General features: G+C 50.2%; 2 protein-coding genes across 9 annotated transcripts in view; one reads left to right on the top strand and one right to left on the bottom strand.

The window, feature by feature from the left end:
- GOLGA3 (golgin A3) overlaps nt 1-16,662 on the top strand; it is a 55,056-nt gene that overhangs the window by 2,798 nt on the left and 35,596 nt on the right. For 4 of the 8 annotated variants that reach the window (XM_063614771.1, XM_063614770.1, XM_063614772.1 and 1 more), the window contains exons 2-6: nt 4,321-4,663; nt 7,400-7,552; nt 10,777-10,889; nt 15,025-15,683; nt 16,245-16,356. In XM_063614771.1, coding sequence (XP_063470841.1) covers nt 4,504-4,663; nt 7,400-7,552; nt 10,777-10,889; nt 15,025-15,683; nt 16,245-16,356 — 1,197 coding nt within the window. In that variant the 5' untranslated portion in view covers nt 4,321-4,503. Of the gene's footprint in view, nt 1-4,320; nt 4,664-4,737; nt 7,029-7,399; nt 7,673-10,776; nt 10,890-15,024; nt 15,684-16,244; nt 16,357-16,662 lie in introns of those variants that run through there. The other 4 variants (XM_063614767.1, XM_063614768.1, XM_063614769.1 and 1 more) reach the window with 2 other exon arrangements.
- LOC129459379 (small ribosomal subunit protein uS17-like) lies at nt 89-660 on the bottom strand. The gene has a single exon (XM_055236074.2). It carries the CDS (start codon nt 658-660, stop codon nt 175-177), a length of 486 nt encoding a protein of 161 aa, XP_055092049.1. The 3' UTR covers nt 89-174.

Here is a 16,662-nt window from a genome sequence, read left to right as displayed (position 1 = left end):
GCCTGTAATGGCTGAGTCCAGTCCTGCTGGTCATCCCATCCTTCCTTCTGTTCAGGTGGTGGTGCCTGTCTGGGCTGTGGCTGTGATGCTGCTCTTCCAGTTTCTTTCTTTCTTTTTTTTTTGGAATGAGAAAATAACTTTATTTCATTGTGGGGAGCGGGCCGACGTCCAGCCTCAGAACTTCTGGAACTGTTTCTTGGTGCCGGCAGCCTTGGTGACCTTGAGCATATTGAAGCGCACTGTCTTGCTCAGAGGCCGGCAAAGCCGGCGCTCGCCCACTGTGACTATGTCACCGATCTGGACGTCCCTGAAGCAGGGGGACAGGTGTACAGACATGTTCTTGTGGCGCTTCTCGAAGCGGTTGTACTTGTGGATGTAGTGCAGGTAGTCTCGGCGGATGACAGTGGTCCTCTGCATCTTCATCTCGGTCACCACACCAGAGAGGATCCGCCCTCGAATGGACACATTCCCAGTGAAGGGGCATTTCTTGTCAATGTAGGTGCCCTCGATAGCCTCTTTGGGTGTCTTGAAGCCCAGACCGATGTTCTTGTAGTACCACGGGAGCTTCTCCTTGCCAGCTTCTCCCAGCAGGACCCTCTTCTTGTTTTGAAAGATGATCAGCTGCTTTTGGTGGGCACGCTCAGTCCGAATGTCCGCCATCTTCCCGGCCGCCTGAAAAAGGATGCTCTTCCAGTTTCTAACTCCCTGGACTCCCTCATTGGAACTGAAGCTCACAGATGTTTCAGCTGGAATAGTTTAGACTTTTCGGTATTTTAAAAGGCAGTGTTGATGCTCAAGGATTCAAATACTTGATCATTTTGTTTTGGAGCCATTAGCTTTGTAGACAAAGAATGTACTCAACAGAACTGAAGATTTAATTCAGCAAATTAAACCCGCGTTGGCACTTTAGGAGTTAGGAGTGTTCAAGGTGGTGGGAGGCAGATGGGGAATGAGTCTCCGTCTTCAAGTATCTCACCATGTAATGGGCACACACACAGTGGCACACATGACATGCTGTGGTGGAGGCCACGTGAGGTACACTGATGGCAGAGGGGGTGGACAAGACGCTTTACCTGAGGGGCCAGGAGGGTCTGCACGCGTAGGCACACACGGTCATTTCCGTATCATCACCCCACCCCCGCAAGGCAGAAGCAAAGACGTCACAAAGCAAAACACAAGTTTTCTTTTGCTAGGAAATTTTCAAGAGGACCAGATGTACAGGGTACCAGTATTCAGTGGTGCAGTCGAGTCCACATTCCACCGCGTGTAGCCCTCCGTGCCAGTTTGTAATTCATCTGTCGTCAAAGGGGCAAGCCTGTGATAAGCAGCCGTCATTTTGCTGATGCTCCTCCCCTTATTTTGTGGGTGTCTTCTCCATTCCCGGGTGGGCGTGGCCGGCTGGCCCCCAGCTCTCCTGGGGTGTGTCAGATTGTAGCTGAGGGGCAGGCTTGGTGGAGATCGCAGTGTTTTTCCTGGAAAATGATTTTCAGAGGGTTCTGTGCTGTGTGTAAGGACAGGTGTGTAGCTCAGATCCCTGCCCAGGCTCTAAGGCCCATTTATCCCCCACCCACCCACCCAGAAAATCCAGGGATGAAAGATGTTACTAGATGATCATAGACACAAAAGTGAGATTGAGAATTCGTTGCACACAGAATTAGCTTTCGACCAGCCTCAGTAACTTCCTTCACTTCTGTGCTTCAGACCTTGCTTTAATCTTTAAATATTTTTTTTTTTTTTTTTTTTTTTGAGACGGAGTCTTGCTGTGTCACCCAGGCTGGAGTGCAGTGGCGCGATCTCGGCTCACTGCAAGCTCTGCCTCCCGGGTTCAGGCCATTCTCCTGCCTCAGCCTCCCGAGGAGCTGGGACTACAGGCGCCCGCCAACACGCCCGGCTAATTTTTTGTATTTTTAGTAGAGACAGGGTTTCACCGTGTTAGCCAGGATGGTCTCGATCTCCTGACCTCGTGATCCGCCCGCCTCGGCCTCCCAAAGTGCTGGGATTACAGGCTTGAGCCACCGCGCCCGGCCTAATCTTTAAATATTTTTATGTCCCAGGCACGCTGAGTCAAGACATCTAGGATCCTTTGTTTACAGTAGTTTCTTGATTAGTTATGCTAGATTTATAGTTACTAATGTTAGGACACATTTCTATTCGCAGTGCTTTCTGGTTACAAACCCTTAATGTTAGTTTTACACTAATAGCATACGTAACCTTTTAATATTCTGAACAACACTCTTATGAACTCCTAATTGTCTCTGGCCTGTAGGATGCAAGGTGGCAGAGAGGAATGGTGGATTATTATAGTTATGAGCAGATACTCACAGGTCTGCACATCCTTCAGTAAGTCATTGACTGTGTCAGTGGACGGGGTTACACCCACCACCCGTGGGCTTCCTCTTTTACGGGTGACCAGTCTAGATGGCAGATAGAGTAAAAACCCCTAGAAAGACAGGCACATCCTGCTGCGGGGTCAGTGGCACACGTGCTCCTGAAGACCAGCCATGTGGGCTTCTTTTTTTTGTTTTGTTTTGTTTTTTGAGATGGAGTTTTGTGCTTGTCTCCCGGGCTGGAGTGCAGTGACACAATTTTGGCTCACTGCAACCGCTGTCTCCCAGGTTCAAGCGATGTTCCTGCTTAGCCTCCTGAGTAGCTGGGATTACAGGCACGCACTGCCATGCCTGGCTAATTTTTGTATTTTTAGTAGAGACGAGGTTTCACCTTGTTGTCCAGGCTGGTCTTGAAATTCTGACCTCAAGTGATCCGCCTACCTTGACCCCCAAAATTTATAGGATTACAGGCATGAGCCACCGCATGCTGCCCTTTTATTTTTTTAGTCGGAGTTTCCACTCTTGTTGCCCAGGCTGGAGTGCAATGGCGTGGTCTTGGCTCGCTGCAACCTCTGCCTCCCAGGTTCAAGTGATTCTCCTGCCTCAGGCTCCCAAGTAGCTGAGATTACAGGCGCCCGCCACCATGCCCGGCTAGTTTTTTGTATTTTTAGTAGAGATGGGGTTTCACCATGTTGGTCAGGCTGGTCTCAAACTCCTGACCTCAGGTGATCTGCCCACCTCGGCCTCCCAAAGTGCTGGGATTACAGACATGAGCCTCTGCGCCCGGCCCCATGTGGGCTTCTTGTCTATACCTTCTGTGTGGGATTTGTAAGCTAGAGGCGAAGGTTGTGTAATGTTTATCATGAAAAATGTTAAACACAACATAATGTAGGTTAATATGAAACTGATTTTAAAGGAATAAATGCCAACATTTCTGCAGAATGAATGGAAACTCATGCTAGTGTCTTACCTGTTGATAAGGAAATGAGTTAATAATATCACCAGCACATTTCAGGGTGGATAATCACTTGCCAAATGTTGGGCAAAGTTTTGCTCCCCTGAATGTAGCCCAGCAGGGCAGGCTGAGAGAGCTAACCCAGCTAGAGGTAAAGATGGGAACCGGCCCTGTGTGAGATGCCCTCTCTGTGCCCCCACTCCAAGGCAGCTGCCTTTCTGGCATCCTTGTACACCCTGTATACAGTTACCACATCCCATGGCAGCTGCTTTTTAAAGTTTTGTTTCTCTGGATCTGAGCTGTCCAACCTGGAGGGGTGGGGCTGCCGGCAGGAGCCGTGGCCTTGGGCAGAGTCACTCACTGGCTGACGGGTGTGCTCTAGCACACCTAGGCCTGCGAGTCTGGTATTGTAATTTTTAAATTGTTTTTGAGATGGGGTCTCACTCTGTCAACCAGGCTGCAGTGCAGTGGCGCGATCTCAGCTCACTGCAACCTCTGCCTCCCAGTTTCAAGTAACTCTCCTGCCTCAGCCTCCCGAGTAGCTGGGATTACAGGTGTTCACCACCACACCCGGCTATTTTTTGTATTTTTAGTAGAGGTGGGGGTTTCATCATGTTGGCCAGGCTGGTCTTGAACTCCTGACCTTAGGTGATCTGCCTGCCTCGGCCTCCCAAAGTGCCGGGATTACAGGAGTGAGCCACCGCGCCTGGCCCAAATTAATTTTAAATAAAATTTAAAGCTCAGTTGCCCTGTGTGACAGCTACTCCACAGATTCAGAGCTGCGCTGTCCCAGCAGAATGTTATTTAGTTGGCACCGATACAGACATTAAGCTCCTTCAGGAAAGGGCCCAGTGTGGCTGGGTCAGCATTTTAGCCTCAAAACCTAGGATGTGGGTGCTCCAGGATTATTTGCTGAATGAAAAAGTTTGTATTTGTTTCTTGTACATATGCAAATTGGGAACGAAATGCTAATTTTGTAATTGATACTTGAAATCTGACAAGTTTCATTATACGTTTTGTCTCTTTCTCTCCTGTCAGGTATCATGATATTAGCTGGTTTGACGTCAAGCCATTTGTGAGTCATTAGATCTTCTCCTGAAAATGGGAGACACAGTAGGGCCCCTCCCAGGAGCTCTTGGCTGTTGCTGATGGCAGAAACCAAGCTCGTCCAAGGTTCACTTGTAGCCCCACAGCGTCAGCTCAGCTGGTGTCGTCCTGACCATGGACGGCGCGTCAGCCGAGCAAGATGGCCTCCAGGAGGACAGATCCCACAGTGGCCCCTCGGCTCTCCCCGAGGCCCCCCTGAAGCCCCCGGGCCCACTGGTGCCACCTGACCAGCAGGACCCACTGGTGCCACGTGACCAGCAGGACAAAGCCCAGTGTAAGTCGTCAGGTTCCTCTGTGTGCTGGTCATAGGAGGACCTGGTGTTGAGGGAGGACATGGCGTTGAGATCACTGTGAGCTTTTCACTTAATTCAAAGTATGTTTTTTTTTTTTTTTTTTTTTTTTTTGAGACGGAGTCTCACTCTTTCGCCCAGGCCGGACTGCAGTGGTGCGATCTCGGCTCACTGCAAGCTCCGCCTCCTGGGTTCACGCCATTCTCCTGCCTCAGCCTCCTGAGTAGCTGGGACTACAGGCACCCACCACCACACCCGGCTAATTTTTTGTATGTTTAGTAGAGACGGGGTTTCACCATGTTAGCCAAGATGGTCTCGATCTCCTGACCTCGTGATCCGCCCGCCTTGGCCTCCCGAAGTGCTGGGATTACAGGCGTGAGCCACCATGCCCGGCCCAAAGTATGTTTTAATAACTGAATGATGCCACCTTTAGATCGGGCACATTCCTGCTAAACAGAACTGCATTAAACACGTGTGGGGCAGCAGCAGTGTTTCCGTGAAGGAATCTATGGGTCTTTGTCGTGTTCCCTGCCTAGAATTCTACCTTTTTTTTTTTTTTGAGATGGAGTTTTGCTCTTGTTGCCCAGGCTGGAGTGCAATGGTGCGATCTCGGCTCATCGCAACCTCCGCCTCCCAGGTTCAAGTGATTCTTCTGCCTCAGTCTCCTGAGTAGCTGGGATTACAGGCATGTGCCACCACGCCCGGCTAATTTTGTATTTTTAGTAGAGATGGAGTTTCAATGTTGATCAGGCTGGTCTCGAACTCCCAATCTCTGGTGATTCCCCCGCCTTGGTCTCCCAAAGTGCTGGGATTGCAGGCGTGAGCCACCGCGCCTGGCTGCCTGGCTCATTTTAAAAACTTTTTGTAGAGACAGTCTTGCTGTTGTCCAGGCTGGTCTTGAATTCCTGGCCTCAAGTTATCCTTCCACCTCAGCCTCCCAAAGTGCTGGAATTAGAGGTGAGAGCCACTGCACCTGGCCAACCTCTTTTTCTGTTGTTGTTGTTTTTTGTTTTTTTGAGACAGAGTCTTCCTCTGTCACCAAGGCTGGAGTGCAGTGGCGTGATCTTGGCTCACTGCAACCTCCACCTCCTGAGTTCAAGCGATTCTCCTTCCTTAGCCTCCCAAGTAGCTGGGATTACAGACGTGTGCCACCATGCCTGGTTAATTTTTGTCTTTTTAGTAGAGATGGGGTTTCACCATGTTGGCCAGGCTGGTCTTGAACTCCTGACCTCAAATGATCCACCTGCGTCAGCCTCCAAAGTGCTGGGATTGCAGGCGTGAGCCACCGTGCCCGCAAGAAACCCATTTTTAATTTGCTTGAGCAAAAAGCAAATTTGCTGTCCTGCATGCACGTGGGATCTGAGGAATGCTGACCCCTGTGAGAGGCGGGGGTGTTGCTGGACCTCGAGAGCCACCGGAACCAGGGCCAGAACCTCCTGAGGGCCCTCCCTCCCCGCTCACATGTCTTGGTTCTTTGACTGTGAACTGGCCCATCCACCAGTTAGCAGTTAGGGGGCAGGGAAAAGACTGAAAATCATTTCATTGAAAGAAATCTTTCTTTATTCCATTTGATGAGGAAATATGTTTTAGTTTGTGTTGTGGGTAATTTGTATATAATCATGTTAGTGGGTGAACTGAGGTAACACGTGGGTATAGAATTGTCACTGGTTCAACCCAGGCCTTTACCCAGCAGGCCGTCTTCAAGCAGAAGTGCAGTTCTGGGCTGTCTCTGCTTCACGGGTGGTGTTCTGATGACATCATCCACCTCTTCACCTTAGGGTCCTGCCTTGGAGGATAAGCTTAGGCTTTGAAATGACTCCAAAATCAGCCTTTGTACATGTGAGGCTGTGACTCTAACACTGCTGTTACCAGTGCCTGCTAGAAAGATTGTCAGCTGTGTTTTAAGTGTTTGTGGTTTTTGCTTGTTTTAAACTGGCGACTTTCATAAGATTTCTTATTGGTTTTACTTAAATGGAAAGGAAACATTGGCGGGTGCGGTGGCTCACGCCTGTAATTCCAGCACTCTGGGAGGCCGAGGCGGGTGAGTGGGGAGGAGTTTGAGACCAGGAGTTTGAGACCAGACTGGCCAACATGGTGAAACCCCATCTCTACTAAAAAGACCAAAAATTAGCCGGGTGTGGTGGTGGGTGCCTGTAATCCCAGCTACTCAGGAGGCTGAAGCAGGAGAATCGCTTGAATCCGGTGGGTGGAGGTTGCAATGAGCCGAGATTGTGCGACTGAACTCCAGCCTGGGCAGCAGAGTGAGACTCTGTCTCAAAAAAAAAGAAGAGGAAATGTTACTGTCATTACTACATAAATTCTACGGCCAAGAGTGTGGAGGAGTGGAGGGTGAGTTCACCTTAGTGTGTGGAGGTGCGGAGGGCGGGTTGACCTTAGAGTGTGGGGGAGTGGAGGGCGGGTTCCCCTTAGAGCGTGGAGGAGTGGAGGGCGGGTTCACCTTAGAGTGTGGAGGCGCGGAGGGCAGGTTCACCTTACAGGGAGGACGTGGACACCAGTGGGGCTGTGGGCCTTATCCTGGCCACCCCGCCTGTGGGACGGGGCCCGTGGGCTGCTCCTCTCAGAGTGAAGCCTTTGTGGGATGAGAAAGTGCCGTGCTCATGAGTCTGGATCCTCTTCTCTCCTACTCCAGCTGCGTGTCTGAAAAGCAACGTCACCTTGTTATTAAAGCCATGGTGCTCCAGCGTGCTCTGTCTTTCCAGGTGCCGAGGTAAACAGAGCTTCCACGGAAGGAGAAAGCCCGGATGGACCTGGCCCGGGAGGCCTCTGTCAGAACGGGCCAACGCCACCCTTCCCAGACCCTCCGTCATCTCTCGATCCCACCACAAGCCCAGTGGGCCCTGATGCCTCTCCAGGTGTGGCTGGTTTCCATGACAACCTAAGGAAGTCTCAGGGAACTAGTGCTGAGGGCAGTGTTAGAAAAGAAGCTTTGCAGTCTCTCAGACTCAGTCTTCCTATGCAAGAAACGCAACTGTGTAAGCATCCGTTACCCCGCTTTTCCCACCCTCCACGTCCGCGTCGCTCAGCCCCTTGGGAGCAGGTGCCTTGCGCACTCGCTGTCTGAGCTGTTGTGTGCCTGTGCCTGCCGTGTGCCATCCGAGTCCCACGTGGGGCTGTGTGTTTAGCAAGGAGAGCTTCAAGTTAGAGAGTGAAGATGCAGTTGGAGTCAAGGCTCTGCTACGGTCTGACTGGCAGCGGTGCTGACGCTTTTGCGTTAAGGGCCAGCCTGCATGTCCTGTGTCACCCAGGTGCTTGGTAAGCAGACCATGGGCATCCAGTCTGTTTTTTTTTTTTTTTTTTTTTTTTTTGAGACAGAGTCTCGCTCTTTCGCCCAGGCCGGACTGCGGTGGCGCTATCTTGGCTCACTGCAAGCTCCGCTTCCCAGGTTCACGCCATTCTCCTGCCTCAGCCTCCCGAGTAGCTGGGACTACAGGCACCCACCACCACGCCCGGCTAATTTTTTGTATTTTTAGTAGAGACGGAGTTTCACCGTGTTAGCCAAGACGGTGTCGATCTCCTGATCTCGTGATCCACCCACCTCGGCCTCCCAAAGTGCCGGGATTACAGGCGTGAGCCACCGCGCCTGGCCTATTTTGTTTTTTAATTAGGGTCGGGATCTTGCTCCGTCGCCCAGGCTGGAGTCCAGTGGCAGAGTCAGAGCTTACTGCAGCCTCTGCCTCCCAGGTTCAAGGGATCTTCCTGCCTCTGCCGTCAAGTAGCTGGGACCACAGGTGCATGCCACCACACCTGGCTAATTTTAATTTTTTTTTTTTTTTATAGAAATGGGGTCTCACCATGTTTCCCAGGCTGGTCTTGAACTCCTGGGCTCAAGTGATTGTCATACCTCGGCCTCCCAAAATGCTGGGATTATAGGCATGAGCCACTGTGCCTGGCCTGCAGTATATTTTTAAAAATTTCTTAAAACTAAATAACAACAAAAAACCCCAAATTACTGAAATCAGACTGCATTTCACATGTATTTATTTGAAACAATTCTGAAAACTCACTGCCAGCATTTAAGTTAAGAAGTAGCGTGTAAAAAAGTCTAGATTCCTGATTTTTTTCAACTTAGTTTATTTACGTTTGGGGTCCTAAAGTTACAGATGTGTGAGCTCTGGCCCAGGTGCCTGTGTGGCAGCAGTGCTGGGTCTACGAGCACGCCTTTGCAGGATGCCCCTGGTCACCTGTTCCTGCCGGCACCTAGCCCTGAGCCTATCTCCTGCGTCAGTGTTTGGTTGAAACCCTGCTTATTTTGCCGACTTATATAAATATCTGCCTGATGGCTATAGGCCTGAATTTGCCACTTACGGTCTAGTCATCTGGACCACTTTCCCTTGTGAAAAGGACTAGAGATCTTTTCAGTGATAAAATGTATAAACCAATAATGGTACATTTACAGTGTAATTCTTGGTGACTGCTCAGATGTTAGGGATTACTTAGGACAGTAGCCGCTCATCTCCTCAGCATCCACGTGTAAGGAGGGTGCCATGTGTAAAGTGTTGCTGTGTGATTTCGCTTTCCTAGTCTGGTCGGCAACCAGGCCATCGGGCCGTGTCTGCTGATGGCTTAGGAAGGACGAGGCCACACACTCAGCCCTGGGAAGTGGAGCCCTGGGTTTGTAAACTATAACATGTTGGCACGTACCATGCACCCCTTTCATCACCCACAATGAAGGGTCTGGGTTTTAGATATTTTAAATTCTGGTTTTGGCTAAAAAGTTGTAAATTTTCCCCTCCTGTCCCGGAGCATGACCTCGGATTGGAGTCTCGTCTGTCTAGAAGCTGAGGTAACCCGCCCCCAGCCCTGGAGGGCGGAGCCTGTGCAGCATTTACTCTGCAGTGAGGCCTGGCGCCAGGCTTCAGCCATTTGAGTATCGCCAGAGCCTTATCGTAATGTGACTTGTTACTGCAGGAGCTGAGATGAGCTGTGTGTCAAAGCGGACCCCAAATGTAACTGAGCAAAGAAATGCACTCGAGGTCTCGTGACCCCACGACGGCTGAGCTCCTGTGGCTGGGTACTGCCTGTAACTCCACGTTGCCGGCTTTTCACGTGCTCCTCCCAGCAGGGTCATGAGAACCTGCTGTGAAGCCAGGGCAAGTTGCAGTGTGGTGAGAGCTGAGCCTGCCTCATAGTGTTCAGCACGGTCCAGCTTTGAACCCAGTTCTTTCTGTTGTTAAAAGGCAGTTGCTGCCGGGCACAGTGGCTCATGCCCATAATCCCAGCACTTTGAGAGGCGGAGGTGGGCAGATCACCTCAGGTTGGGAGTTGGAGACCGGCCTGACCAACATGGAGAAACCTTGTCTCTACTAAAAATACAAAAGTAGTCAGGCATGGTGTTGCATGCCTGTAACCCCACCTACTCGGGAGGCTAGGGCAGGAGAATCGCTTGAACCCAGGAGGCAGAGGTTGCAGTGAGCCAAGATCACACCATTGCACTCCAGCCTGGGCAACAAGAACGAAACTCTGTCTCAAAAAATAAAAGGCCGGGCGCAGTGGCTCACGCCTGTAATCCCAGCACTTTGGGAGGCCGAGGTGGGTGGATCATGAGGTCAGGAGATTGAGACCATCCTGGCTAACATGGCGAAACCCCGTCTCTACTAAAAATAACAAAAAATTAGCCTGGCCTGGTGGCGGGCGCCTATAGTCCCAGCTACCAGAGAGGCTGAGGCAGGAGAATGGCGTGAACCTGGGAGGTGGAGGTTGCAGTGAACCGAGATCATGCCACTGCACTCCAGCCTGGGTGACAGAGTGAGACTCCATCTCAAAAAAAAAAAAAAGGCACTTGCTGCTGTTTCCTGTTTTACCAGGGGAATGCCCCAGGCGGGGTGTACTCTTCATGGGATCACAGACCCAGTGCCTGGCCACTGTGTCTCCTGTGAGGTAGATCCCGCCTGTGGTCAGTGTGCAGAGCTCACAGTTCTCTCTTGATCTAGAAATTGTCCTTCCAAACAAGATGGCTGTGCATTGTTTAGGTGTAAAATATATGGGTAATTAAGTACAAAATGACTAAGTTCTTGTGCCTGATTGTTCTGCGTCCTGGCATTTTATGAGTTTCCAAATTGCCGTTTTCCCACTGCAGGCTCTACAGATTCTCCCCTGCCCCTGGAGAAGGAGGAGCAGGTCCGACTTCAGGCTCGGAAGTGGCTGGAAGAGCAGCTCAAACAGTACAGGGTGAAGCGCCAGCAGGAGAGGGTGAGTCTCCCTGTCCCGAACAAGCTCATGGAAAGCTTCCTGTGCCAGAGACAACTGTTGGTCCCACATAACCCGGGGACCCGCCATTGGCTTCTCTGAGCTGCCACGGGCTCAGGGGCCTTCTTTTGCAACAAGCACATTTTATTTCTAAATCTGCCAATTGAAAAGCAAAGAAAGCAAACACAGGTGACCTCAGAGATACTGTGGGTTCAGTTCTGGACCACCACAAAAATGTAAACATTGCAATAAAGCAAGTCCTACAACGTTTTTGGTTTCCCAGTGCATAAAGAAGTTACGTGTATGCACTACTGTCATTTACTAAGTGTGCAGCAGCACTGTGTCTAAATAAAACTGATGTATCCACATTAATTTGAAAATGCTTTATTACTAAAAAATGCTAATGATCATCTGAGCCTTCAGCAAGTCGTCATCTCTTTGCTGTTGGAACATCTTGCCTCCAGTTTGATGGCTGCGGACTGATCAGGGTGGTGGTTGCTGAAGGTTGGGCTGTGGTAATTTCTTAAAACCGCACTAAAGTTTACCATCTCTTACAAAAGATGTCTCTGTAACATGCGGTGCTATTTGATGGCATTTTACCCATTCAGATTTTATCCTGAGATTGCAGCAATTCAGTCCCATCTTCAGGCTCTACTTCTCATTCTAGTTCTCTTGCTGTTTCCACCACATTTGCAGTCAAATTCTCCACACAAGTATTGAATCCCTCAAAGTTGTCTATGAGGGTAGAGATCAGCTTCTTCCACACTCTGTTGATGTTGGTATTTTGACCCCTCCACCCAGGAATCATGAATGTTTTTAATGGCATCTAGAACGGTGAATCCTTTCCAGAAGGTTTTCAGTTTACTTTGCCCAGATCCGTGAGAGGAATCACTATGACTATGGCAGTTGTACCCTTACAAAAGGTATTTCTTAAGTAATGGGACTTGAAAGTCAAAACTAGTCCTTGATTCCATGGGCTGCAGAAGGGAGGTTGTGTCCGCAGGCAGGAAAGCAACATTCACCTCCTTGTACGTCTCCCATCAGAGCTCTTAGGTGATCTGGTGTATTGTCAATGAGCAGTTAAAAAAAAAAAAAAAATATATATATATATATACACACACACACACACATATATACACACATACGTATACATATGTGTATATATATGTGTGTGTGTATGTATATATATGTATTTTGAGACAGAATCTCGCTTTGTCACCCAAGCAGGTGTGTAGTGGTGCGATCTTGGCCCACTGCAACCTCCGTCTCCTGAGTTCAAGCAATTCTCCAGCCTCAGCCTCCCGAGTAACTGGGATTAAAAGCGTGTGCCACCATGCCCAGCTACTTTTTATTTATTTATTTATTTATTTTTTTTTTTTTGAGAGACAGAGTCTCACTCTATTGCCCAGGCTGGAGCGATCTCACTTGACTGCAACCTCCACCTCCCGAGTTCCAGTGATTCTCCTGCCTCAGCCTCCTGAGCAGCTGGGACTACAGGCACCCGCCACCGCACCCAGCCTGTGTCATGTTTCAAAAGGATCTCTTCAGTAGAAGATGATCAATAAAATCACCAGCGTGTTCTTATACCTTTAAGGTTATGTTTTTAAATACTTTAATCTGGCTGGGTGCAGTGGCTCACACCTATAATCCCAGCACTGTGGAAGGGTGGGGCAGGCGGATTGCTTGAGGTCAGGAGTTTGAGACCAGCCTGGCCAACATGGAGAAACCCCATCTCTACTAAAAATACAAAAAATTAGCCGGATGTGGTGGGCCACCCCTGTAGTCCTAGCTACTCAGGAGGCTCTGACAGGAGAATCGCTTGAACCCAGGAGGCGGAGGTTGCAGTGAGCCAAGATCGCAGCCTGGGTCCATCTCTAAATAAAAAATAAAAATGTGAGTATGGAAAATCAAGAGTTTTCCTAACAGTTATAAGATTAGTGGGAAATGTAACATTTATAACAACAGAAAGGATAAACTGAGAAGTAAGTTAGAATGGCCTCAGAGGGCCTGCGTTCTAGGTGGGGGTGGGGTAGCTGCTCTTTTGAGGGGTGTGCATGTAGGGTCCAGCCCCACAGGGTCGGTGGGTTTCTCCCCGTGTGCGGAGACGAGAGAGTGTAGAAATAAAGGCACAAGACAAAGAGATAAAAGGCAGCTGGGCCCGGGGGGCCACTACCACCAATGCGCGGAGACTGGTAATGGCCCTGAATGTCTGGCCACGCTGTTATTTATTGGATACAAAGCAAAAAGGGCAAGGTAAAGAGTGTGAGTCATCTCCAATGATAGGTAAAGTCACGTGGGTCACGTGTCCACTGGACAGGGGGCCCTTCCCTGCCTGGCAGCCAAGGCAGAGAGAGAGGGGGGAGAGAGAGAGAGAGCTTACACCATTATTTCTGCTTATCAGAGACTATTAGTACTTTCACTAATTTTGCTACTGTTATCTAAAAGGCAGAGCCAGGTGTACAGGATGGAACATGAAGGCAGACTAGGAGCGTGACCACTGAAGCACAGCATCACAGGGAGATGGTTAGGCCTCCGGATAACTGCAGGTGGGCCTGACTGATGTCACGCCCTCCACAAGAGGTGGAGGAGCAGAGTCTTCTCTAAACTCCCCCGGGGAAAGGGAGACTCTCTTTCCCGGTCTGCTAAGTAGTGGGTGTTTTTCCTTGACACTGAGGCTACCGCTAGACCACTGTCCGCCTGGCAACGGGCATCTTCCCAGACGCTGGCGTTACCACTAGACCAAGGAGCCCTCTGGTGGCCCTGTCTGGGCATAACAGAAGGCTCGCACTCTTGTCTTCTGGTCACTTCTCACTGTGTCTCCTCAGCTCCTATCTCTGTATGGCCTGGCTTTTCCTAGGTTATGATTGTGGAGTGAAGATTATTATAATATTGGAATAAAGAGTAATTGCTACAAACTAATGATTAATGATATTCATAATATAATCATGTCTATGATCTATATCTAGTATAACTATTCTTTTTTTTTTTTTTTTGAGACAGAGTCTCGCTCTGTGGCCCAGGCTGGAGTGCAGTGGCGCGATCTTGGCTCACTGCAAGCTCCGCCTGCCGGGTTTACGCCATTCTCCTGCCTCAGCTTCCCGAGTAGCTGGGACTACAGGCGCCTGCCACCACGCCCGGCTAATTTTTTGTTTTTTAGTACAGACGGGGTTTCACCGTGTTAGCCAGGATGGTCTCGATCTCCTGACCTTGTGATCCGCCCGCCTCGGCCTCCCAAAGTGCTGGGATTACAGATGTGAGCCACCGTGCCCAGCCTATATCTAGTATAACTATTCTTATTTTATATATTTTATTATACTGGAACAGCTCGTGCCCTCAGTCTCTTGCCTCGGCACCTGGGTGGCTTGCCGCCCACACGTGCAAGCAGATGTGGGCAGACAGAGGAAATTATAGATTTGAGGTGGTTATAGTTCAACAGAATGTTCTTCCTTTTTGAAGAAATTTTTTTTTTTTTAATTTTTATTTTTTGGAGACAGGGTCTCACTCTGTCACCCAGGCTGGAGTGCAGTGGCATGATCTCGGCTCATTACAACCTCCGCCTCATGGGTTCAAGCGATTTTCCTGCCTCATCCTCCCAAGTAGCTGAGATTACAGGTGTGTGCCACCACGCCTGGCTCGTTTTTTTGTATTTTTAGTAGAGACGGGGGTTTCAACATGTTGGCCAGCCTGGTCTTGAACTCCTGACCTCAAGTGATCTGCCTGCCTCAGCCTCCCAAAGTGTTGGGATTACAGGTGTGAGCCACCGCACCCGGCCTTGAAGAAAATTTCTATGTTTATCCAAAAAAATAAACTGGAGAGTAGCCAGGAAAGTTCTGTTCAGGAAGTCTGATGAGGAGGTACTTGCTGGGAGGTGTTTTAAACGTGTTGAGGTCACAGTCATTGAAGAGTGTGCTTTAGACCAGAGGTGGTCATGCTGGTCACTGGAGTAGGGCCTTGCAGCAGTGAGACCACCGAGGATCGGAGGCCTGGCTGCACCCTGTGTGGTGAGGGCCTGGGGAGGTGGTGCTCTCTGGTTGTCAGCAGAGGGAGTAGTAATCGGTGCCACCTTTCTGAATGGCAATTTTAAGAATGCTGCTTGTGGATTTTAAATGTAATTTTTGTACTTTTGTTTTCTTCTCAGTCCAGTCAACCTGCAACCAAAACGAGACTTTTTAGCACGCTTGATCCTGAGCTCATGTTAAACCCAGAAAACTTACCAAGGGCCAGTACCCTGGCTATGACAAAAGAATATTCCTTCCTGCGCACCAGTGTCCCTCGGGGGCCGAAGGTGGGCAGCCTGGGGCTTCCGGCACATCCTAGGGAGAAAAAAAGTTCCAAATCAAGCAAAATCCGGTCTCTGGCCGATTACAGAACTGAAGATTCAAATGCTGGGAATTCCGGGGGAAATGTCCCGGCTCCCGATTCTACCAAGGGTTCCCTGAAGCAGAACAGAAGCAGCGCGGCGTCCGTTGTGTCTGAGATCAGCCTGTCCCCCGACACTGACGACCGTCTGGAGAACACCTCCCTGGCTGGAGACAGCGTGTCTGAGGTGGATGGAAATGACAGCGACAGCTCATCGTACAGCAGCGCCTCCACCCGAGGGACCTATGGCGTTCTGTCGAAGACGGTGGGCACGCAGGACACCCCCTATATGGTCAACGGCCAGGAGATTCCTGCGGATACCCTGGGCCAGTTCCCCTCGATTAAGGACGTCCTCCAGGCCGCAGCCGCTGAGCACCAAGACCAGGGACAGGAGGTCAACGGGGAGGTGCGGAGTCGGAGAGACAGCATCTGCAGCAGGTGGTGGGGACAGCAGAGGTGGGCGGGGCGGGTGGAGGCCAACGGAGTGGGCGGAGGGGGGTGGGGCGGGCAGAGGGGGGCGGGGCGGGCAGAGGGCGGCGGGGCGGGCAGAGGGCCTGGCCTTAGAGGGTGCTTCCCAGGCCCAGTGCTCTCTGCACTGGAACAGGCGATACACAGCTTTTCTTCCTGATTCTATCCTTAGTCTTGACATGAACATTTCATTCATAACAAGTCTGCTGCTTTTTAAGCAGTAGAATTAGATCTAATCAGCAATCGTCTGTGTTATTAAAATATCCAGTCTCCCGTTGACATAGACTTGTCGCTAAGCTGCACGACACTTGCATGTCTCATGTTTCCATAACAGTTCCCACTGTGTGAGGTGCCGACTGTTGGCAGGAATGTTCATCTGTGCATTCATGCAAGCCTTAGCTCTCTACTTAAATCTCTTAATTTTTAAAAATTAGGAGAGAGCAGCAGGGGTGTGTGGAATTTGGAGAATGGAGGAGTGTGAAGGAAAATAAGGATGGCTCGCACAGGCCTAACCCGTGCCTTTGTCCCCAGCGTGTCCTTGGAGAGCTCTGCAGCAGAAACACAGGAGGAGATGCTGCAGGTGCTCAAAGAGAAAATGCGACTCGAAGGACAGCTGGAAGCCTTGTCACTGGAGGCGAGTCAGGTAACGGACGTTCGACTGACGTCTTAGCGTGTGGCGAAGTCGGAAAGCATGTGTGGCTCCTCTGTTGGGTACGAGGTTTCACAGATGTGGTTGGGACTCAGCCGCCGCAGCATGTGTGGCAGCTGAGTGTTCTGCATCTTTACGTTTTTTTGTCTACTTGTCAGCCTTAGAAAGAGGTGTGAGTTTTCTGCCTCATCATGCATGGGTCCGTTTCTCCCTGCATCTCTGCCAGAATATTTCCTAGATGTTAGGTGTCTCACAGTCCGTGAGAGTCAAATTCTTTTGGTGGGTTGCAGCTTTTTCTGG

Source organism: Symphalangus syndactylus, chromosome 13 (assembly GCF_028878055.3).
Source record: "Symphalangus syndactylus isolate Jambi chromosome 13, NHGRI_mSymSyn1-v2.1_pri, whole genome shotgun sequence".
In the NCBI taxonomy this organism is placed as follows: domain Eukaryota; kingdom Metazoa; phylum Chordata; class Mammalia; order Primates; family Hylobatidae; genus Symphalangus; species Symphalangus syndactylus.
Note: the sequence above shows the minus strand (reverse complement) of the source record. Positions and strands in the feature narration are given on the sequence as shown.

Bases quoted from the DNA above. Each gene is read 5' to 3' on its own strand.
- LOC129459379 (XM_055236074.2), bottom strand. From the start codon at position 660: ATGGCGGACATTCGGACTGAGCGTGCCCACCAAAAGCAGCTGATCATC.